At 39.2% G+C, this 25,897-nt stretch overlaps 1 protein-coding gene across 1 annotated transcript in view; it reads left to right on the forward strand.

The window, feature by feature from the left end:
* Positions 1–25,897, forward strand: part of LOC128666472 (WAP four-disulfide core domain protein 2) — a 186,236-nt gene that overhangs the window by 27,340 nt on the left and 132,999 nt on the right. The window contains exon 2 of the mRNA XM_053721090.1: positions 5,953–6,093. Within this exon, the coding sequence (XP_053577065.1) occupies positions 5,953–6,093 (141 nt within the window). The remainder of the gene's footprint in view (positions 1–5,952; positions 6,094–25,897) is intronic.

Here is a 25,897-nt window from a genome sequence, read left to right on the forward strand (position 1 = left end):
ACATATAGTGACGGACACACACACAATCAAAGAACTTAGGTATCATGGTCCTGCCCTCTGAATATGATTGGCTGGCAGTACAGGTAGTGTGCAAATACCACAAGCCGCTGTGAGGGCACAAAGTAAGATTGTGTGCGTTCCTGTATTCTTGCATTCCAATGTATTAACTGAGATGCTGTGCAGCCTCCCTGTACACACATACAGTATCCCACAAAAGTGAGTACAACCCTCACATTTTTAAAAATATTTTATTATATCTTTTCATGTGACAACACTGAAGAAATGACACTTTGCTACAATGTAAAGTAGTGAGTGTACAGCCTGTATAACAGTGTAAATTTGCTGTCCCCTCAAAATAATTCAACACACAGCCATTAATGTCTAAACCGTTGGCAACAAAAGTGAGTACACCCCTAAGTGGAAATGTCCAAATTGGGCCCAATTAGCCATTTTCCCTCCCTGGTGTCATGCGACTCGTTAGTGTTACAATGTCTCAGGTGTGAATGGGGGGCAGGTGTGTTAAATTTGGTGTTATCACTCTCACACTCTCTCATACTGGTCACTGAAGGTTCAACATGGCACCTCATGGCAAAGAACTCTCTGAGGATCTGAAAAAAAGAATTGTTGCTCTACATAAAGATGGCCTATGCTATAAGAAGATTGGCAAGACCCTGAAACTGAGCTTTAGCACGGTGGGCAAGACCATACAGGGATTTCACAGGACAGGTTGCACTCAGAACAGGCCTCGCCATGGTCGACCAATGAAGTTGAGTGCACATGCTCAGCATCATATCCAGAGGTTGTCTTTGGGAAATAGATGTATGAGTGCTGCCAGCATTGCTGCAGAGGTTGAAGGGGTGGGGCTTCAGCCTGTCAGGTCTCAGACCATACGTCGCACACTGCATTAAATTGGTCTGCATGGCTGTCGTCCCAGAAGGGAGCCTCTTCTAAAGATGATGCACAAGTAAGCCTGCAAACAGTTTGCTGAAGACAAGCAGACTAAGGACGTGGATACTGGAACCATATTCTGTGGTCTGATGAGACCAAGATAAACTTATTTGGTTCAGATGGTGTTAAGCGTGTGTGGCGGTAACCAGGTGAGGAGTACAAAGTCAAGTGTGTCTTGCCTACAGTCAAGCATGGTGGTGGGAGTGTCATGGTCTGGGCCTGCATGAGTGCTGCCGGCACTTGGGAGCTACAGTTCATTGAGGGAACCATGAATGCCAACATGTACTGTGACATACTGAAGCAGAGCATGATCCCCTCTCTTCGGAGACTGGGCCGCAGGGCAGTATTCCAACATGATAACGACCCCAAACATACCTCCAAGATGACAACTGCCTTGCTAAAGAAGCTGAGGTTAAAGGTGATGGACTGGCCAAGCATGTCTCCAGACCTAAACCCTATTGAGCATCTGTGGGGCATCCTCAAATGGAAGGTGGGGGAGTGCAAGGTCTCTAACACCCACCAGCTCTGTAATGTCGTCATGGAGGAGTGGAAGAGGACTCCAGTGGCAACCTATGAAGTTCTGGTGAACTCCATGCCCAAGAGAGTTAATGCAGTGCTGGAAAATAATGGTGGCCACACAAAATATTAACACTTTGAGCCCAATTTGGCCATTTCCACTTAGGGGTGAACTCCCTTTTGTTGCCACCGGTTTAGACATTAATGGCTGTGTATTGAGTTATTTTGAGGGAACAGCAAATTTACACTGTTATACAGGCTGTACACGCACTACTTTACATTGTAGCAAAGTGTCATTTCTTCAGTGTAGTCACATAAAAAGATATAATAAAATATTTACAAAAATGTGAGGGGTGTACTCACTATTGTGGGATACTGTATTTATATATATATATATATATATATATATATATAAATATATATATATATACACACACAGGTATACATATGTAGGATATTGACAAAATGCAGCTCTTTCTCTCTCTCTTGCCAAAGCATATATATATATATATATATATATATATACATACATACATACATATGCATATATACACACACACCAATCAATGCCTAATTTTATAGTAACATGATGTGTGCATAATGGTTTATGACCAAGAAATGTGTTAGAAAGCTAAACTTTCGTCTAGATTTAGAGTTTTGTCGGTAACGACCCGCGTAGCTAACGCTGGTTTTTTTTCCCCCGCACCTTTTAAATACCGCTGGTATTTAGAGTTCTCAGAAGGGCTGCGTTAGGCTCCAAAAAAGGAGCGTAGAGCATAATTTACCGCCACTGCAACTCTTAATACCATCGGTGCTTACGGACGCGGCCAGCTTCAAAAACGTACTCGTGCACGATTCCCCCATAGGAAACAATGGGGCAGTTTGAGCTGAAAAAAAACCTAACACCTGCAAAAAAGCAGCATTCAGCTCCTAACGCAGCCCCATTGTTTCCTATGGGGAAACACTTCCTAAGTCTGCACCTAACACTCTAACATGTACCCCGAGTCTAAACACCCCTAACCTTACACTTATTAACCCCTAATCTGCCGCCCCCGCTATCGCTGACACCTGCATATTTTTTTTAACCCCTAATCTGCCGCTCCGTACACCGCCGCAACCTACATTATACCTATGTATCCCTAATCTGCTGCCCCTAACACGCCGACCCCTATATTAACCCCTAATCTGCCCCCCACAACGTCGCCGCCAGCTACCTACAATAATTAACCCCTAATCTGCTGACCGGACCTCACCGCTACTATAATAAATGTATTAACCCCTAATCCGCCTCACTCCCGCCTCAATAACCCTATAATAAATAGTATTAACCCCTAATCTGCCCTCCCTAACATCACCGACACCTAACTTCAAGTATTAACCCCTAATCTGCCGACCGAACCTCGCCGCTACTCTAATAAATGTATTAACCCCTAAAGCTAAGTCTAAACCTAACCCTAACACCCCCCTAAGTTAAATATAATTTTTATCTAACTAAATAAATTAACTCTTATTAAATAAATTAATCCTATTTAAAGCTAAATACTTACCTGTAAAATAAACCCTTATATAGCTACAATATAACTAATAATTATATTGTAGCTATTTTAGGATTAATATTTATTTTACAGGCAACTTTGTAATTATTTTAACCAGGTACAATAGCTATTAAATAGTTAATAACTATTTAATAGCTACCTAGTTAAAATAATTACAAAATTACCTGTAAAATAAATCCTAACCTAAGTTACAATTAAACCTAACACTACACTATCAATAAATTAATTACATAAAATACCTACAAATAAATACAATTAAATAAACTAACTAAAGTACAAAAAATAAAAAAAGAACTAAGTTACAAAAAATAAAAAAATAATTTACAAACATTAGAAAAATATTACAACAATTTTAAGCTAATTACACCTACTCTAAGCCCCCTAATAAAATAACAAAGCCCCCCAAAATAAAAAAATGCACTACCCTATTCTAAAATTAAAATAGAAAAGCTCTTTTACCTTACCAGCCCTTAAAAGGGCCTTTTGCAGGGCATGCCCCAAAGAAAACAGCTCTTTTGCCTGTAAAAAAAACATACAATACCCCCCCCAACATTACAACCCACCACCCACATACCCCTAATCTAACCCAAACCCCCCTTAAATAAACCTAACACTAAGCCCCTGAAGATCATCCTACCTTATCTTCACCACGCCGGGTATCACCGATCGGTCCAGGCTCCGAAGTCTTCATTCAAGCCCAAGCGGGGGCTGAAGATGTCCATGATCCGGCTGAAGTCTTGGCCCAAGCGGGGGCTGAAGATGTCCATGATCCGGCTGAAGTCTTGGCCCAAGCGAAGGGTTGAAGATGTCCATGATCCGGCTGAAGTCTTGATCCAAGCGGGAGCTGAAGAGGTCCATGATCCGGATGAAGTCTTCTATCAAGCGGCATCTTCAATCTTCTTTCTTCCGGATCCATCTTCATCCCGCCGACGCGGAACATCCTTCTTCACCGACGACTTCTCGACGAATGACGGTTCCTTTAAGGGACGTCATCCAAGATGGCGTCCTTCGAATTCCGATGGGCTGATAGGATTCTATCAGCCAATCGGAATTAAGGTAGGAAAATTCTGATTGGCTGATGGAATCAGCCAATCAGATTCAAGTTCAATCCGATTGGCTGATCCAATCAGCCAATCAGATTGAGCTCGCATTCTATTGGCTTAGGATTCTATCAGCCAATCGGAATTAAGGTAGGAAAATTCTGATTGGCTGATAGAATCAGCCAATCAGATTCAAGTTCAATCCGATTGGCTCAGTAATTTTGTAATTATTTTAACTAGGTAGCTATTAAATAGTTATTAATAATTTATTTAATAAGAGTTAATTTATTTAGTTAGATAAAAATTATATTTAATTTAGGGGGGTGTTAGTGTTAGGGTTAGACTTAGCTTTAGGGGTTAATAAATTTATAGAGTAGCGGCGAGGTCCGGTCGGCAGATTAGGGGTTAATACTTGAAGTTAGGTGTCGGTGATGTTAGGGAGGGCAGATTAGGGGTTAATACTATTTATTATAGGGTTATTGAGGCGGGAGTGAGGCGGATTAGGGGTTAATACATTTATTATAGTAGCGGTGAGGTCCGGTCGGCAGATTAGGGGTTAATTATTGTAGGTAGCTGGCGGCGACGTTATGGGGGGCAGATTAGGGGTTAATAAATATAATATAGGGGTCGGCAGTGTTAGGGGCAGCAGATTAGGGGTACATAGGGATAACGTAGGTGGCGGCGGTTTGCGGTCGGAAGATTAGGGGTTAAAAAAATTTAATAGAGTGGCGGCGATGTGGGGGCACCTCAGTTTAGGGGTGCATAGGTAGTTTATGGGTGTTAGTATACTTTAGAGCACAGTAGTTAAGAGCTTTATGAACCGGCGTTAACCCAGAAAGCTCTTAACTACTGGCTTTTTTCTGCTGCTGGAGTTTTGTCGTTAGAGTTCTAACGCTCACTTCAGCCAAGACTCTATATACCGGCATTAGAAAGATCCCATTGAAAAGATAGGATACGCAAATGGCGTAGGGGGATCTGCGGTATGGAAAAGTCGCGGCTGGAAAATGAGCGTTAGACCCTTACCTACACGACTCTAAATACCAGCGGTAGGACAAAACCAGCGTTAGGGCCCCCTAACGCTGGTTTTGACGGCTAACGCAGAACTCTAAATCTAGGCGTTTATTTCTTCAGGGACAGGTAGCACAACACATTTTCATGCAGGCTTGCTTCAATCCACATTGTGTTTTTCTGCATATACAAAAGGAATTACAGCCAAAATTTGCTGCCAATATTCATGAGAAATGTAGCATGTTTTTTAAGTACTGCTTGAAGAAAAACCAAGCATAGGGACAAAAAAAATGAATTCTGTAAATGGACCAAAAATGAAAATTTTTGTTATGCATATACAAGTACTTTGTTTCTGTACTGCAGTCTGGCTATTTCCTCCATTGCCCAAAATGGTGCTTGCCAGCAAGTAGGTGGCAAAATATTTGCAGTAAGAATTCAAGCATGTTTGTAATATTGTTTGCTTTTTAAGTAACATTCCAAGCCAATCTGGCTGCCTACAAAGTGAATTATTGCAGCCACGTATATTTTCCTGTAACATTTCACACGTTATTTTTTGCTGCCAAAATGCACTTATCTAAATTGAATCTCATCTGCCACTTGCCTGCCCAGTCCCCCAATGTATCCCAGGACATACTTGAAAATGAGAGAAATCTCAATGCATCCTTCCTGATAAAATATTTTTTAAATAAATAATGTATCCAAATCCCTCTGTAGTGAAGTAACATTCTCTTCAGACTTTTTTGTTACCTTGCATAATTTTGTATCACCTGCAAACACTGACACTTGACTTTCAATTCCTCTTTCAAGATTATTAAGAGAAGTGGAACCAACAAGAGAATTGTGAGGCACTTCATTTACCAATTCTATATTTGTTTTTATTTTAGAGAAGCCTGGAATTTGTCCCGAAGTTGGAATATTAGTTCTGGGAAGATGTGACAAAGAATGTAATACAGATAATGACTGTCTCCAAAATCTTAAATGTTGTCAAACTGGATGTGATGGATTAGAGTGCAAGATACCAGATGGTAAGTAACAGCCATATACGAATATCAAACATCCAAGGTATTGTAATATTTCTTACTCATAAATAATAAATAGGCCCAGCACTGAACACAATCTTTCTTAGTTTCAATCTTGTGGTAGGTGCACGTAGCAGGGGTTACTGCATTCCCCTCTCATATAGAACATCAATCCATATAATAAAGCCACAAAGGATATTACCTTTATTAAACAGAAAACATGCAATGTTTTGGCCTCATAGGCTTTAATCATGCATGATTAAGGCCTATGAGGCCGAAACGTTGCATGTTTTCTGTTTAATAAAGGTAATATATTTTATTCAATGGCACTCAAAGATGAATAAAATACACAAGGCTATATAAACAAAACAATAAAACATAGCTCAACAAATCTAGCAGCCAGGTAGCCACCACTGGCTCCTTGAATTATAACCCTAGCTCCTATTTTGTGGGCTATTCTACATATGTCAATATTCAAATACCACTGTCTGGTTTCAGATTTGTCGACCTCTGCAATAAAAGTACAACAAACCCCTGGTAATGTTAGCTTTTCATGAGGGAGAGGTTTCAAATAGACATGTGCAATTCGTTTAGTTTCTAATCAAAATTCTGATGAAATTCAAGTGATTTGGAGATTCGAATGTATCGTAATTTCCGAATCACCCTAGTAATGAAACAAAACTAATCCGAATGAATTTGTAACCAAAAAACTTGAATTAGTTTGGATTAATTTGTTTTATTCGAATGGCCATGGCACGATAGTCTGACTTTCTGAAATAATAATTTCTTTGCCGTTCCATTTCTATTATAAATAAAAAAGAATAGAGATATATTGCAATTAAATATAGTGAGATAGAACAGTGAAATAATTCCTTTTGTGTTGGTTGGAACCATCTGAATCAACGTAACATAATGAATCAACAAATAAATCCGAACATAACGAACTTCCGAATTACGAATGCATCCGAAACAAATGCATCCGAATGCATCCTTTTATCGAATCAATCCGAATGCATCCAAAATGAATTACTGCTATATTGAATCAATCCGAATGCATCAGAAACAGAAAAAAAATACTGAATCGATATAAAACTAAACAAAATTTTCTGATATGCACATGTCTACTTTCAAATAAGGCTGATGTGATGGATACCCCGGCTACCCCGACAGGGTAGCTCCGCCAAACGAGTCCTGCTTTCTCCCTGCCGACTGCAGCTATGTAGCTGGCAAGTAACCACAGCCTGTAGCCACCCCTGATGCCCGACAGCACCAGTATTCAGGGTCCCACCCTGTGGCAGACTCTGGCTATCCAGACTAGGTAGCTCTGCCAGAGGGTCCTTCATTTGCCTAGGGGGTAGCCTTAGCTGTCTGGTATCCGTGACAGCTGATATTTGGCAATGTCCTCAAAAATGTTGATTACACCTAAGTGTCCAACCCTAGGGGGCGCTAAAGACTAATATAAATTGTGCAAATCAAATGCTAATTGCAAACAGATATGGAACTATGACAGTCAGTATGATATAAATATCAACAATATCAAAGGTTATATTATTAACTAGTCAGTTCTTGATAAATATCAGGACCGAACAATATACAGACAGTATATAGACCAATGTACAGAACCCCAATCAGTAGCTATTAGTGTAAAACAAAATATTAAATTATAATATACATATATTATTCAGCAATCATATTTTACACTATCCGCTAGATTTAGAGTTCTGCGGCCAAAGGGGTGCGCTAGCTACGCGTGTTTATTTTCCCCCGCACCTTTTAAATACCGCTGGTATTTAGAGTTCACAGAAGGGCTGCGTTAGGCTCCAAAAAGGGAGCGTGGAGCATAATTTACCGCCACTGCAACTCTAAATACCAGTGGTGTTTACGGACGCGGCCAGCTTCAAAAACATGCTCGTGCACGATTCCCCCATAGAAAACAATGGGGCCGTTTAAACTTGAAAAAAATCTAACACCTGCAAAAAAGCAGCGTTCAGCTCTTAACGCAGCCCCATTGTTTCCTATGGGGAAACACTTCCTAAGTCTGCACCTAACACTCTAACATGTACCCGAGTCTAAACACCCCTAACCTTACACTTATTAACCCCTAATCTGCCGCCCCCGCTATCGCTGACCCCTGCATATTATTATTAACCCCTAATCTGCCGCTCCGTACACCGCCGCAACCTACATTATAGCTATGTACCCCTAATCTGCTGCCCCTAACACCGCCGACCCCTATATTATATTTATTAACCCATAATCTGCCGCCCCCAAAGTCGCCGCCACCTACCTACAATTATTAACCCCTAATCTGCCGACCGGACCTCACCGCTACTATAATAAAGTTATTAACCCCTAATCCGCCTCACTCCCGCCTCAATAACTCTATAATAAATAGTATTAACCCCTAATCTGCCCTCCCTAACATCACCGACACCTAGCTTCAAGTATTAACCCCTAATCTGCCGACCGGACCTCACCGCTACTCTAATAAATGTATTAACCCCTAAAGCTAAGTCTAACCCTAACACTAACACCCCCCTAAGTTAAATATAATTTTTATCTAACGAAATAAATTAACTCTTATTAAATAAATTATTCCTATTTAAAGCTAAATACTTACCTGTAAAATAAACCCTAATATAGCTACAATATAAATTATAATTATATTGTAGCTATTTTAGGATTAATATTTATTTTACAGGCAACTTTGTATTTATTTTAACCAGGTACAATAGCTATTAAATAGTTAATAACTATTTAATAGCTACCTAGTTAAAATAATTACAAAATTACCTGTAAAATAAATCCTAACCTAAGTTACAATTAAACCTAACACTACACTATCAATAAATTAATTAAATAAAATACCTACAATTATCTACAATTAAACCTAACACTACACTACCAATAAATTAATTACATACAAATACCTACAAATAAATACAATTAAATAAACTAACTAAAGTACAAAAAATAAGAAAAGAACTAAGTTACAAAAAATAAAAAAATAATTTACAAACATTATAAAAATATTACAACAATTTTAAGCTAATTACACCTACTCTAAGCCCCCTAATAAAATAACAAAGCCCCCCAAAATAAAAAAATGCCCTACCCTATTCTAAAATAAAAATAGAAAAGCTCTTTTACCTTACCAGCCCTTAAAAGGGCCTTTTGCGGGGCATGCCCCAAAGAATTCTGCTCTTTTGCCTGTAAAAAAAAAATACAATACCCCCCCAACATTACAACCCACCACCCACATACCCCTAATCTAACCCAAACCCCCCTTAAATAAACCTAACACTAAGCCCCTGAAGATCTCCCTACCTTATCTTCACCACGCCGGGTATCACCGATCCGTCCAGAAGAGGCTCTGAAATCGTCATCCAAGCCCAAGCGGGGGCTGAAGAGGTCCATCATCGGGCTGAAGAGGTCCATCATCCGGCTAAAGTCTTGATCCAAGCGGGGGCTGAAGAGATCCATCATCTGGCTGAAGTCTTCTATCAAGCGGCATCTTCGATCTTCTTTCAAGTTCAATCCGATTGGCTGATCCAATCAGCCAATCAGATTGAGCTCGCATTCTATTGGCTGTTCCGATAAGCCAATAGAATGCGAGCTCAATCTGATTGGCTGATTGGATCAGCCAATCGGATTGAACTTGAATCTGATTGGCTGATTCCATCAGCCAATCAGAATTTTCCTACCTTAATTCTGATTGGCTGATAGAATCCTATCAGCCAATCGGAATTCGAGGGACGCCATCTTGGATGACGTCCCTTAAAGGAACCGTCATTTGTCGGGAAGTCGTCGGCCAGGATGGATGTTCCACGTCGGCGGGATAAAGATGGATCCGGAAGAAAGAAGATTGAAGATGCCGCTTGATAGAAGACTTCAGCCGGATGATGGATCTCTTCAGTCCCCGCTTGGATCAAGACTTCAGCCGGATGAGGGACCTCTTCAGCCCGATGATGGACCTCTTCAGCCCCCGCTTGGGCTTGGATGAAGATTTCGGAGCCTCTTCTGGACGGATCAGTGATACCCGGCGTGGTGAAGATAAGGTAGGGAGATCTTCAGGGGCTTAGTGTTAGGTTTATTTAAGGGGGGTTTGGGTTAGATTAGGGGTATGTGGGTGGTGGGTTGTAATGATGGGGGGGGTATTGTATGTTTTTTTTTACAGGCAAAAGAGCAGAATTCTTTGGGGCATGCCCCGCAAAAGGCCCTTTTAAGGGCTGGTAAGGTAAAAGAGCTTTTCTATTTTAATTTTACAATAGGGTAGGGCATTTTTTTATTTTGGGGGGCTTTGTTATTTTATTAGGGGGCTTAGAGTAGGTGTAATTAGCTTAAAATTGTTGTAATATTTTTATAATGTTTGTAAATTATTTTTTTATTTTTTGTAACTTAGTTCTTTTTTTATTTTTTGTACTTTAGTTAGTTTATTTAATTGTATTTATTTGTAGGTATTTGTATGTAATTAATTTATTCATAGTGTAGTGTTAGGTTTAATTGTAGATAATTGTAGGTATTTTATTTAATTAATTTATTGATAGTGTAGTGTTAGGTTTAATTGTAACTTAGGTTAGGATTTATTTTACAGGTAATTTTGTAATTATTTTAACTAGGTAGCTATTAAATAGTTATTAACTATTTAATAGCTATTGTACCTGGTTAAAATAAATACAAAGTTGCCTGTAAAATAAATATTAATCCTAAAATAGCTACAATATAATTATAATTTATATTGTAGCTATATTAGGGTTTATTTTACAGGTAAGTATTTAGCGTTAAATAGGAATAATTTATTTAATAAGAGTTAATTTATTTCGTTAGATAAAAATTATATTTAATTTAGGGGGGGTGTTAGTGTTAGGGTTAGACTTAGCTTTAGGGGTTAATAAATTTATTAGAGTAGCGGTGAGGTCCGGACGGCAGATTATGGGTTAATACTTGAAGTTAGGTGTCGGTGATGTTAGGGAGGGAAGATTAGGGGTTAATACTATTTATTATAGGGTTATTGAGGCAGGAGTGAGGCGGATTAGGGGTTAATAACTTTATTATAGTAGCGGTGAGGTCCGGTCAGCAGATTAGGGGTTAATAATTGTAGGTAGGTGGTGGCGACGTTGGGGGCGGCAGATTAGGGGTTAATAAATATAATATAGGGGTCGGCGGTGTTAGGGGCAGCAGATTAGGGGTACATAGGGATAATGTAGGTTGCGGCAGTGTGCGGTCAGCAGATTAGGGGTTAAAATGTTTTATTAGAGTGGCGGCGATGTGGGGGGGTCTCGGTTTAGGGGTACATAGGTAGTTTATGGGTGTTAGTGTACTTTAGAGCACAGTAGTTAAGAGCTTTATGAACCGGCGATGTGGGGGGGTCTCGGTTTAGGGGTACAAAGGTAGTTTATGGGTGTTAGTGTACTTTAGAGCACAGTAGTTAAGAGCTTTATGAACTGGCTTTTCTCTGCGGCTGGAGTTTTGTCATTAGATTTCTAACGCTCACTTCAGCCAAGACTCTAAATACCGGCGTTAGGAAGATCCCATTGAAAAGATAGGATACGCAAATGGCGTAGGGGGATCTGCGGTATGGAAAATTTGCGGCTGCAAAGTGAGCGTTAAACCCTTTCCTGGCTGACTCTAAATACCAGCGGGCGGCCAAAACCATCGTTAGGAGCCCCTAACGCTGGTTTTGACGGCTAACGCAGAACTCTAAATCTAGGCGTATATTTGTTAACTTAGCTGAGTCCAAATCCAGGGGTCTAATATATAAGTCCAGTATTTATGGATGTGGGGGGGTCTCGGTTTAGGGGTACATAGGTAGTTTATGGGTGTTAGTGTACTTTAGAGCACTGTAGTTAAGAGCTTTATGAACTGGCTTTTCTCTGCGGCTGGAGTTTTGTCGTTAGATTTCTAACGCTCACTTCAGCCAAGACTCTAAATACCGGCGTTAGGAAGATCCCATTGAAAAGATAGGATACGCAAATGGCGTAGGGGGATCTGCGGTATGGAAAATTTGCGGCTGCAAAGTGAGCGTTAAACCCTTTCCTGGCTGACTCTAAATACCAGCGGGCAGCCAAAACCATCGTTAGGAGCCCCTAACGCTGGTTTTGACGGCTAACGCAGAACTCTAAATCTAGGCGTATATTTGTTAACTTAGCTGAGTCCAAATCCAGGGGTCTAATATATAAGTCCAGTATTTATGGATTTCCAAAAATGTGCAAAACAGTTGCAACGCGTTTCTCAGCCAGACTGGCTGTTTCATCAGGCATCATGCCTGATGATGCCTGATGAAACAGCCAGTCTGGCTGCGAAACGCGTTGCAACTGTTTTTAAACATTTGTTATTACTTTGTCTTGGGTGTATTGAGTACATCCTTTGCTTTTAAATAAATTACCTTTTATCCACGGTTTGGAAGCCTGAGCTTTTTTACTCTCTGGATTACCTGGATCTATCATCCTGTTGCAGGATCAGTGTAACTGGGTCACTGCAGATCCCCAGCCTGCACCATTTAGCACATGGGTGCTGCTCATTTTGTGAGTATTATATCATACCTGATCTTTTATCATCATTATTCCAACAGAGTTGTGATTTCTTTCACAGATTCCGATATTTGGCAATGTACATCTGAAATACTACAGTGTTAGGGGTAAAGCAGCACTTTGGTTATATATTCTTACATACAGTGACAGTGTTGTAATAATGAAGGATTAAAAATGTGAATACTAAATGCTAAAGAATTAAAAATTCAGCCATCTCATTGTTGTGGAACAATTTGTTTTAATAGAATATTATGGCATTAAAAATACCTTTAACCTCTTGGTTTTCAGACAGAGCAACTAAGAGTTTACTCTGACCTTCTTCTTACCCTACACATTAAACCTAATCCTAGTCTCTTATCTGTTTTTTATTCTGGTTTTAGCCCTTATCCCAAACACTAGCATGAATTCTAGCAATACTTTGGCACCTGAGGATTAACTACAAGGGTCTTAGGTCTCCATTGAGAATGGGCCCACACCTCTAGGGTCCATTTGGTTCACCAGTCAGTAGTGTTATCACTACAAGGGGGCCTGGTGGGGCCAAGGCTCCATCTGCATGCAAAGTAGGACTCACAGTGTGTCACCTTGGAGGATGTATCCTCCAATTTTAAAGGCCTGAAACCCAGTTACAAGAGACACAGATTATAATAAATAATCTTAAATAAAGCTTGGTCAGACAATTCCGTAGTCAGGGCAGGTGGCGGTAGACGTAGTCAAATATATAAGTCAAAGTCAATAACCGGGAAGTCAAAAATTGTAGGGGAAAAAAAAGGTCCCAGGAAAAGGGTAACAGGAGAAATAATGCTTGGTCTCTGAACACAAGGCAGACTAACCTAGCACTAAGGTAGGGGAGTGCCTGGGCTTATAAAGGCCTACAGGGACTAGGAACAGCCGCATCACCATGAGAACCCAGAAGCTTCAGTTCCAGGCAACCAATAAGGAGGTCAGTTAATGGGGGAGTGCCCTCTAGACATTCCCCACGCTGATCCGACACCCGCAATACTACTAGTGCGGGCGCTGATGCATGCACGTACACGGAAACCCGTGCATGACCACCATGTCAGCAGTGTGAGGAGACTGGGTGGACAGCCAGCATCAAGGTAAGAGGGTTCCTCCTGGTCCCATGACAGTGCCTCCCACCAAGGCGCGATCTCCATGTGCGAACCAGAGAAGGCCTGTTAGGATGCACTTTAGTATCTGCATGGAGATTATCTACAGGCTTCCAGGAATATTCCTCAGGACCATGCCCCTTCCATTGAACTAGGTATTCTAATCTGCCACGCCTCCTCCTGGAATGCAGGATCTTCTGTAGCTCATATTTCTATTAATTTCCTATTTTAACTGTCACAAGTCTAAGCATAAAATTAAAAAACAGTTCCAAATTAAGGGATATTAACCCCACTTTTCATGATTCAGCTAGAACATAAAATTTTAAACAACTTTTTATTTGCATGAAAGGAAAGGGAACAGTTAGGGTGTGTGTACTATCCTTATAAGTAAAAAGGATAGATAAAAAGTTGAAAGTTTCTTATCAATGATATCTAGTGAAAAGCTGCTGTATGTATGTATATATATAGTGGTGGCGGTGTTCCCCCAACACCCCCCACCATTCAAAATTCCAGGAAAGCAATTACAGTCAACTGTGAATTAAAGTTACTTTTATGAAGGTGACTCACCACTCACTGCCTCCTTGGAAAGGGCTTCCTTGGTTTCAGGTGCTGTATCCCATGTGTTGGGGATGTTAATCCTATTCTTCTCACCTCTGGCTGCTTAACATTTAGTTTAGCCAATTGCTTTAGCTGGACAGGTGCTGTTTTTTTCTCCTTTATGGCATCCGTTATTACCAGCTAGCTCTTTTGAAATACAGTCTATTGCAGCATGCTGTTAGCTAACCTCTCGCAGTGTTTATCCATTACCTGTGCTCTCTGTCAGGCCTTTATATGAACTTCAAAAAAATGTATAACAGGAGCACCAGGTAAAGTGATAAAAATGATAAATTTTATTGAAAGAGGTTCCGGTTCCAGTGGGAGGAGCTAGCGCAGCATGAGGAACGCTGAGTGCTGCTGCGAAGAGCTCGCGTTACACCTACCCCTGCTTCTAGCCCGTTGCTGCAGGCCACCTGCCTGCCTAGGGCCTTTGCGCTAGACTACTGGTGCACAGCTTGGAGACCTGGAACAAGCCGACTGGCTCGGTCGCTGGAGCCCGACATGTAATACCGGTGTCCCTGCTAAATTGCTGCTTGCCTGGAGGTCCGTCACAGGAACTATGTGGCTATACAGAAAGTTTTCGCTGGACGTAAGCGCATCATGGGGGGCTGACAAGCTGAGCAGTATTTCTTTCTGGAGGAACCAGAAGAGTAAAAGCTTGCACAAACCCCCTGGCTACTGGCGATACAGCACTGGAGGAAGTTTTAAGAAACTACATGGCAAAGACCGAAGTAACAAACAGAGGAAATGCTTGGGGAAACCTGTAAAGCTGAAATAACACGGTTTGCCAATTTCTTGTGTTAGTTGATCTACAGACTGTAAGTAGAGATTTTGGTATTTATAACGGATTGATCGACAAACTGTAAACAGTGATTTTGGTACTTATAATTAAGGTTGTTGTCTGGAAAAAACCCTCAGAACTCTCAGAGTTATGTTGTAACATAGATCCATAACTAAAAGGTTACTGCACACAAGTAACCGCTCCCTAAACTAAATCCAAGGGAAGGGGAAAGCAGATATCAAGGGTAAGGAGAAAGAAAAAGGAATAACAAGAGAGGAAAAATCCTATATTGACTCTCATATCACCCCTCGCTGGGACCTTTAGCTTTGTCACCGCTGTATAAGTCAAAGGTTACAGGTTTTCATCTTTTTTCTGGTTGCAATTCTGACACAGCAGGTTATAAAGCCTACACACTCCCAAACCACGCTAGCAAGCTGCGCCTTGGATCGTTAATTTTGAGGGGTTTAAAAAGGGGCGAATGTTATATATCCACAAGAAAAGCACCCCAATATAATACCCTACAAGCAAACAAGAGTTGGACTTTTAAGGACATGTCTTATAAATATATCTCTCATAATTGAAAAAATGCCAAATTGCTGAAAAGTGCATTCAATGTATCTAAACTATTTCTATAGTAACAGGTATATGGTTAAATAGAGGATATGTGATTTAGCTACAAAAATATTGTGAATTGCCTTTCAGTTAAATTTTTCTGTTCAGCCTGATATAAGGCAACACTGCTATCTGTTATATCCTCTGATAATACTTTAAGTAATTTAGACCTCACTCTAACTGTCTTAAGAGTTAAAGAAGGAGTTGCTTGATAAACTCTTGCTATCTGTAGATAACACTTGCTGATTACATAGTAGCACTGTTCAGTATCATTGCTTTTGATATACCTCTAACTAAACAGAGGATATGTGATTTTGCCATAAAGACATAGAGAATTGTCTTTTTGTTAAATTTCTCTGTTTAGCCCGATATATTGTAACACTGCTATATGTTGTATGAAAGTATCCTCTGGTAATATATTAAGTAAATTAGACTTTATTCTAACTGTTTTAAGAGCTAAAGAAGGAGTTGTTTGATAAATTTTCGCTCTCTGCTGATTATACAGTAGCATTGTTTAGTATCATTGCCTCTGATACACCTTTAATTTAGTTTTATCTGTATCGCCTGGGAATCACCATACAGTATACTGGAAGGCTAACCAGGGTTAAATAAGGCGAAGCAAACGGGTAACAGAGGTACTAATATAAGATTTAAACATAAGCTACGTAGACAACAGCACATACATGCCTGATTTACAGAATGTGTTTATGTTAACTATTTAACAGTAGTATCCTTCCAAAAAAGGAGCAGGAGAGGGAGGGGAAGGAGAAGGAAGGAGAAGGAGGGGAGAAAGAAAGAAAAAAAAAAAAGAAAAAAAAACTCATATACTAGTACATTTAAGTTTGGTCTGTTGGGCGACATGATTGGTTAGGAAGATACACGCTTCACCCTTTTTTTTTTCCCCTCCCTGTCATTAAGGACACTTGCATGACCACACTTACACTGGGCAGAGACTAAATAGTATCACCACATTTAATACACTTGTTCACGCTACTACCGGAATTTATGGGGTTATGCCCGCCCCTCTTTGTAATTAAATTCCCTTTTTGCACTTTCCTTCTTAGATTAAAAGCACATGGATAAATGTATCATGAATTTTAAAGCTAACTCGCCAATCAGGCCCCCCAAACAAAAAGACAAAAAAACCACGTACATCTGATGTGCATTCAGATACTGTAAATGAGCCAATACTACATAAACTTGATACCCAACCATTAGTCACTCAGATGTCGGATCTGTTTTTGCCACAATTTGAGTTGTTAAAAACCCAAATGACTGACATAATGTCAGAATTCAAACAATTTTCTAATCGACAGAAGTTGAAAATAGGGTATCGGCAAATGAGGACATAATATATAAGCAGGAACAAAATATAGATGTAAACACTAAAACCTTGAAAGTGCTGCAAGCAAAAATATATGAGTTAGAAGATCGCTCGAGGCGAAATAACCTTAAAATAATTGGCCTCCCCGACAATGGGGATTATTTAGATTTAATGCATTTTTCAAGTACAACTCTCCCCATAGCTGTCGGTATCTTACAGAAAGATATACCAATACCAGTAGAAAGGGCACATAGGCTGGGGCCAATAAGGGATGCTATAAATGACAAGAATTATAACAGACCAGTAATGGTTAAATATCTCAACTACCAGGATAAGATGAATATCTTAAAACTTTATAGAAAGATGGATAATTTATATATTGGCCAAAGTAAAGTTTTAATATTTCAAGACTATTCTAGTGAGACTGCCTCTAAAAGGAAAGATTTAGCTCCATATTGTACTAAGCTGATTAATGCTGGTTTCAAGGCCAGACTTGTCTATCCAGCTAAAGTTATAATAGAGGAACAAGACGGTAAATGTATCCTCAACAATACGCTAGAAGCTAGGGAATTTTGTAAAAATAAGAAAGTTATCGGGTAAGATTTCCAGATAACGATATGTTAAATCAGAAGCATACTCGAGTATTATGTGTTTTTTTACTTTTAAATTGTGTGTTAGCCGACTGAGGCTAAAATTGTTGATGTGTTTTGAGATGTCTATACTAGTAATTTGCCTGCAGTTCATGGATTTGAAGGCTGTTTTCTGTCTTTCTTTCTTTTTTCCCTTTTTTTTTTTTTTTTTTTCTCTCATTCTCATGTTGCCTCTCTCCCCCTTTGCCCTTCTCCTTGCTCTATTCGAACTTGGTATATCTTATGAATTGTTACCCCCATCCCTGACATTACAATTATAGATAAATTAAAATGTCTTTCTTGGAACGTTGGTGGAGTAACATCCCCTAGTAAAAGGAAATTAATTATCAAACAACTTGCTAGATACAAACCAGATATTGTTTGGTTACAGGAGACGCATTTAAAAAAAGCAGAGATGGAGAAGTTTAAATGTAAATGGATAGGAAAAGTTATTTCTTCAGATTGTTCCAGGAGAAGGAAAGGGGTCGCTTTTCTTATTAACAAAAATTTACAATATAATATTCAGAATATCCAAATTGACACTCATGACAGATGGTTAATTTTACATATCGAGATCGCTGGGGTTCGATACGTATTGGGTAATATATATATGGGCCTAATAATGTAGACCAGGTTTTTTGGGACGATATTATCATCAAATTATCGCCTAACTTAGATCAGAAAATTATAGTGGCTGGCGATTTCAATCTAACACCTATGTCTTCCCTCGATAGATCCACACCCAAGCAGTACACTCCCCCGCCCCAAAAAACTCGCCTATTTCGTCAGATCTGTAAAAATCTTAAACTTCATGATATTTGGCGTATTCAACACGCTGATACTAAACTATACACCTGCGAATCCAAATCTCATAGATCCTTCTCACGGATTGATTTTTTTTTAATCTCTAGTTCTCTTCTTAAAGTCAGAAGTAAGGCCCAGATAAATGATATTGTAATTACTGACCATGCTATAATCTCATTTGAAATGGAACTTCGTCCTCTTCTGGCAGAAGAAACTAATGATTTCTATTTTCCAAAACATCTAATAAACAACATCTCGTTTCAACATTGGATACGTCACAAATGGCAAGAATATAGTTCTGATAATTATTTATATTTAGATAAACCAGAAATTTTCTGGGAAGCCGCAAAGGCATTCTTCAGGGGACAGATTAAAGCTTATATGGTCATCGCCAAAAAGAAATATATTGCACGTGAACTGCAGTTGTCAAACACAGTCATGAATGCTTACAGAAAAAACGTAAATACGCCATTAAAACATTTTTGGGACAAATATAAGTTAGCTAGGCAAGACAGGGATCTCTTTCTAAAATCCAAATTAACCATGGAAGAAATGAGAATGAATGCCCTTTACACGGGACATTATGGTAAATCTGCAAAATATCTTGCCAGACTTGACAAGGTTAGGAAAAAGAATAATACGATTGAGCAGTTAGCAGTGGGTAATAAGAATTATACAACGCTGGCGGATATTAAAAACGTGTTTTTTGATTACTATCAAAAGATTTACGCTGCTAAAATAATTGATCCAGAGGACAGTGTGAGGTTTTGGAATAATGTTTCATGTCCAGTAGTCTCTCCTGATCAGATTGAAGTATTGAATCTTCCCATAACAACTCTGGAAGTTGCAAAAGCTTTAGAGGAAGCTAAACTAGGCAAGGCCCCTGGCCCAGACCAACTACCCGCTGAGTTTTATAGATTGCTTAAAGATGAGATTGTGTCTATCCTTACCCTGCTGTTTAATGAGTATTATGTAAAAAAAAAAGCTATGTCAAGATTCTTCTCAGCGTCAATCATCACTCTGATACTTAAAAAGAATAAAGACCCATCAGACCCTGCTTCATACAGACCGATCTCTCTATTAAATGTAGATTATAAACTGCTCACAACGATTATTGCTAATAGACTTAAAAACGTACTTCGGGAAATTATCCATCCAGATCAGACAGGCTTTATGATGGGTAGATCTCCCACAAAAAATATCCGCAGAACATATATGATTCTTGAACACTTATGGAATAAGTTACATAGAGACAAAGTAACTTGTAAACAGGATTTTGCTATGGTGATGATTGACGCTGAGAAGGCTTTCGATTCTATCATCTGGCAACATCTCCACAATTCTTTGTTTAACTTTGGTTTCTCTGGAAACATAACTCATTTTGTTAAAGCCATCTACAATTTTCCTATTTCCACTATTCTGGTCAATGGTAGTCAAACCCCGTTTCTTAAACTAGAAAAGGGACATGACAGGGCTGCCCTCTTTCCCCCCTTCTTTTTAATATTGCCATAGAACCTATGGCAATATATCTACGCAAAGAAATCTCAGGTATAAAATTAGGTTCCCAAATCTGTGTTCTCTCACTATATGCTGACGACCTATTACTCTATCTCAAAAACACTAAAAGAAATATCCCTAAAGCACTTAAAATCCTAGAACAGTTTAGTCTAATCTCAGGCTATAAAGTCAATACTCTTAAATCAGAGATACTATGGGTATATAAACATAAGGAGAGCTTCAAGCAACATAATTTCAGAGAAGTTGAAAGTTTTAGATATTTAGGGATCCAATTGCATAGAGACCCTGAGCTATGGTATAAACTCAACTATACAGCTTTTTTTTCTAATATCACACATAGAATACACCGTTGGACTCTATTTCCACTTTCACTAACTGCCAAGATAATGCTTATTAAATCTATTTTCCCCAGTTATTATATATAATGAATAATTTGCAGCTATTTATTCTTGATAAAGATATTAAGTTCTTTAACCGAGCGTGTGCGGATCTTATCTGGAACAAAGGTAGACATATGCTCTCTATTAGAAAGCTCTCTCAAGCTAAGGAATTTGGAGGCCTTGCATTCCCAGATATTAAGACATACAACATAGCCATATTGGCACGATTTGGAGTAGATTGGTTACTTTCCGCCGATTATTTAACAAACAGTAAAGCGGAGGAGGAGCTCATAAAGCCTTTCTCCCTTATAGCGGCTTTACACTGCCCGCATAGACGACTCCCTGAAAAAATTAAAACATTAGCTAGTATTTTTAATACTGTTAAAGCGTGGCAACAAATCTGTTCCCGGCTAAAGATCAACTTTCATGTATCTAGTTTTCTTCCCATTAGAGGTAATCCGGAGTTTCAGACAGGATTCCAATATACAATATATAATAGTTGGGCTAGTAAGGGCCTAATTTCAATAGCACAATTATTAGATGATGGATTAGGGGTGCACACCTTCGAGAATATTGCCATACAGTATAATCTTTCGAACAAATCCTTTTATGCCTATTTACAGATTCGCCACTTTATACAGGAAAAGCTGCAGATGGGTCCATGGCCAGGGAAATACGATAGAGTTGGTGATTATATCAACTCTTATAGTCAGGGGAAGCACTCAATCTCGCTATTATACAAAATATTGCTCGCAAAACAAGGCCAGCTAATCATGGAACAATGCTCAGCACACTGGGCTAAACACTTTGATGAAATCGACGATGAAACAATCAGTAAAAGCATAAAATAGGTGAGCGACGCGCTCCTTCCCTTCTCCTGGAAGGAATCTCATCTAGAACTGCTTAATAACGCATACATTTCACCCAAAAGACTTGCCAGCTGGTCATTAGAACAGCAAGGACATTGTTATAAATGTCAATTCCCTTCAGCAAATCTATTTCACTGTCTCTGGTACTGTCCAAAAATAAATCAGCTATGGCGCAAAGTAAATTACTGGTTAAATAAGAACACACAGGAGCTCTTTTCTTTTGATCTAAAAAATTTTTTTTTATGGTTTCAGATTCAGCATCCCATAACCTTAGTAATACCATTACTCTAATAGTTAGGAATCTAATCCTGAAAAATTGGAAAAATAATAAAACCCCCCCTTTTAGCCTATTCCTTCAAGCGGTTAAAGAACAGATTATGTTTGAGCAATATAATATTTCCAGTACAAGTGAGAAGCAAATACAACGATTTTTTAACAAATGGTTAAAAGTAATAAAAACCTACACGCTTCCCACACAATATATACTTACCAAAGCATTTCAGAGATATGTATATTTCGAAGGTCTAATTTTACGCAACATATTTCCTGTATCATGGTATTAATAACCCTCTGTAGAGGGTAAGGGGGATGGGGAGAGGGGGATGATGGAGTAGAGAGCTTATATAATATATTTTTTCCCTTTTTTTTTTTGTTTTTTTTTTGTTTTCTTCCTTCCTTTCTTTTTTCTTTTTCTTTCTGCACTTTAAGTTTTATATATGGGAAAAATACGTCAGCAAGATATTGAGAACGTGTAAACATACAGATGCTTGTTATCTTGTCAAGATATGTATAATCATTTGTATTTATTGTTTATATCTCCCTTAAGCATGTATTTTGTTTTTTGTAGAATTTCTACGGTACACTTTTGTGAAAAAAGCATATAAATGTACAAACTAAACAATAACCTTTTAATTCTATAAATTTATAATAATGATAAACTCTTATTCTAATGGTATAACCATTTATAATTGGATGTGCATAGCTTGTGTACATGCTGAAAACCACTCAGGCAAGTGCTAGTGTTATAACAAAGGTTGCCATGTACTCCGGCTGTACAAAGAAACACTTTATATTTTATAGTGACACTTTAGTCAGTTGTATTTTCAATATGTTTACCTTTTTAACTTTTAGCTTTAGCCTTGCTTGGTATCGTCTGCACAGCGCTGCGAGGCTTGCGAATGATTGCCCAGGTCTCCGTTCTGAATTATTCCCATTGGATGAATACCGTGTATTGGGACCAATCATTATGCAAGTCTCACAGCGTGAGCTTCGGACGTATAGAACACCCTGTCCTATTGGTCCCCTGCACCTGCTGTGTCCTCCTATCCGTTACGTGTGTGTGTTGTTAACAACCGTCAGTGGGAGATATCTGCAACCTGCAATTCTGTTGTTATATGGAGAGATTCGGTTGATTAAGTAAACATACAGACATTATTGCTTTAGCAAATTGGAAAGCTACTATTTACATACCGCAACTGTGTGATCCTATGCCTCCATATTATTAATCTTGTTTGCTCAGGGTAAATCGCTTACACTGAAAAGTCCCTTATTATTAACTGTTTATATACTGGAATCATAAATCTGCAGAAGTCCTAATAAGGGATTAGTCACTACTAGTTAAGAGGGGAGTGTTATCTATACAATAAATCTTGCTTGTTCTGGGTAAAAAGCAAACAGTGAAGTATCCCTTATCCTTAACTAATTATGTACTGAAATTATAAATGTATAGAAGTACTAGTAAGGGATTCGTCACTACTAGTTATGGGGAATAATATCCCCTAATCTGTATGCCCGCTTTCCATTAACAGGTTATTCCTAAACTCTATTTATATACTTAAATTCATATGTGATGAAGTTAAATATTAAAATATGGGAAGAATATCTATAATATACAGTGGTTTGATAAGGGAGGGGTATTGAATGGGAACAAAAATGTTGGAAAGTCTATAAATGCCTGGCATGGCAATATATAGATAACTCAGTATAGTGTAGATCAAATTAATTACCAAAAGTTGATTAAATCGAATTCTGAGTTGAGGCCTTCTGGAACTCTCGTTTTTAAACAAAATATCCAGAAGGCCTCTCTCAAAGGAGAGGCCAGAGGAGGGGCCATTACAGGGACTGAATGTCTTGAACTTATCAAGCTATACTTTAAACAAACCTGAACTCGAGGTGTTAAGTTTGGGACTCACGTTTGTTCCGTCTGCAGATTTATTTTTTTTGAAAAGTTTTTTTTTTATTGAGACAAACAAAATAGTAAGACAGTATAATATAATATAATACAATACAATACAGGCCCACTTGGGTGTGCACTTAAAAGTTACAGATTTAAAAGTAAACTAGAAATCTTAAGCAAAGATGTGTTGGTTATTATCTTTCAGTTCACGCGTACACAATTTTGTGTCATCAGGTGTGTATAGAGGTGGGATTTCACTTAGGTGAATATAGGGTCTCTTTTATACAATATGAAAAATATTATAGACATAGATTATTATAGCTATATCTCTGTTTTATAGAAAAATGGGCTAAGTAGACCACTCTTTGCAAACTTAAGTAATTACAGTATAATAGTAGAAAACTGTTATACTATTTAGTTATGTACGAGATCTGTGGTCATGGGGGGATATAGCTAATAAGGATACTGAGAAAGAGATGAAAGATTACAGCGGGCAAGAGCCGCTTAAGTCAAAAGAAAATGGGTAAAGGACCCATTATAGGAGGGGGGGGGGGGGTGAAGTTATAATGAGTTAATCCAGTCTTTTTTTTTATTTAACATGACAGGCAGAAAATATGGGAGACTAGACGTTGGATACTGGCCAAATCTTAAGGCATATTATATATATTGCTATGCACAAGTGGGTGCTGTGATTAGGTGCTATGTCTTGCAGCCTTAGGGGCACTAATGCCTGGAGCTTTTCACATCCACAAGCACAGCAACCAGTATACCCATTTTCACGCAGTTTCAAGTACTAAGTTGTAGAGGATTATCTAGTTTGTACCATCCTTTACAGTTATGGAGAACAAGGAATACATAACACGAACATTGGCCTGTGACAGTGTGAGCTGTGTCACAGTGCATTAACTAAGCTGGTATATCAATATTAATTAGTCAGCATGCACTATTGTTTGTCAGTGGGGGTTAGAGCTGACAGTCTTTGCTTATGATGTTACGTGCGTGAAATTTTATGCTCACACATACACACATGCCTAAGAAACAACTAAAACTTTTGAGTACAAATCTAAAAGTTCAGTTACATTAAAATAACTCAGCTCAAGTTTTCTAATAAGGTTAAAGTAACGGTTGTATCATTTTATATATATAAAATTACGTGCCAGCAAGAAGATAACTGGAAGAGGGAAGCATTATCTTTTGTTTCAGCCTAATAGCGTCAAATCGATAAGTGTCCCATGTTAAATACTCCTTGGTAAAGCCAAGTAAACTGGGGTAGGTAGTTCAGTATGGAGAGCTATATTCCGGCTCGGTCCCTAGAATTTTTCACCAAGCGGATGGGAGTGGGATCATTAGTTAAGAAAAGTTATCCAACTCCTGTGTCGGCTACCTCATCTCCTGCATATGTCCTAGATTCAGGTGACATCTTCTCTGGTGAGCCTCTCTTAGTGACATAGACACAGCAAACTGTAAGACTGTTGGATTTCAGCCTGATCTCTGCTGTTGCGCCGCGGTAACCAAAAAGTGAGACTCTCCGTCTTCTTAGGGCTATTTTAGGTCTCCTGGCAAAGCTTCTCTCTGGGTCCCCGGCGGCTGCTGCTCCAGGGACACTTTCTTTCGACCCGCTCTCATTACTTCTTTGTTCTCCCAGCATAGGTTTGGGAATAGGAGGGTCGTGCACGGTGACAGCTGCTACAGTAGATAATTGCAGGTTTGCAGCATCTCCATGCGGCCTGCTCTCGGACCCGATCAGATGTTCTAGCGGCGACTCATCTGCCTGTAGCTTGAATTCGGGTAACTGCTGCGCTCGCTGGTTCTGGGGCTTGCAGTTGTCCCGGCAATGGGTAGTTTGTATTTCTGGCTCCTGATGTTGCACGCAAGTAAGGCATGGGAGAGATGTATAAAGCGCCATTATGCTGAGGAGGTCTTGCTTCATATCTGAGAAGGTTGCTTCTGATTTGGAACTAAACCTCTCCATGCCTGCTAGTGTAGTCTCCGGAGCTGTCTTAGCAGGGGGTATAATAGGAGTAGATGTCATACCACAGAAATGTTGGAAAAGGCGGATGGACTATGCCATGAGAAGAGGAAAATGGCTGCTTTCATATAGCTTCAGGCCTAGGCGGCCTGCTAACATGAGATATAACTAGGTTGTTGCATGAGTTTCTAGGTGCAGGCCGTGTTACCATTCGGCTCTAGTTACCCCATATTGTAATCCTGTTTTTGAGGCATTAGGTAACCTGCTTGGAAGTCTTTTTTCTCAAGATATAGGAAAGTCTATGAAGAGCTCTAGAGAAGTGCGACCATGCTGTTACAAGGCTAGCTCCGCCCCCCCGTCTGCAGATTTTAATCTGTTCAGGACTTTGCTGGACGTTAATAAAATGATCCGAAATCTGACGCTTAGGAAATTTTTCAAGACCCAAGATCAAAGCAAAATTAATGAGAGTCCAGGTTCTGTTGATAGCTCAGAATCAGAGCATAACTACACCACTG

Source organism: Bombina bombina, chromosome 7 (assembly GCF_027579735.1).
Source record: "Bombina bombina isolate aBomBom1 chromosome 7, aBomBom1.pri, whole genome shotgun sequence".
NCBI classification, from domain to species: Eukaryota; Metazoa; Chordata; class Amphibia; order Anura; family Bombinatoridae; genus Bombina; species Bombina bombina.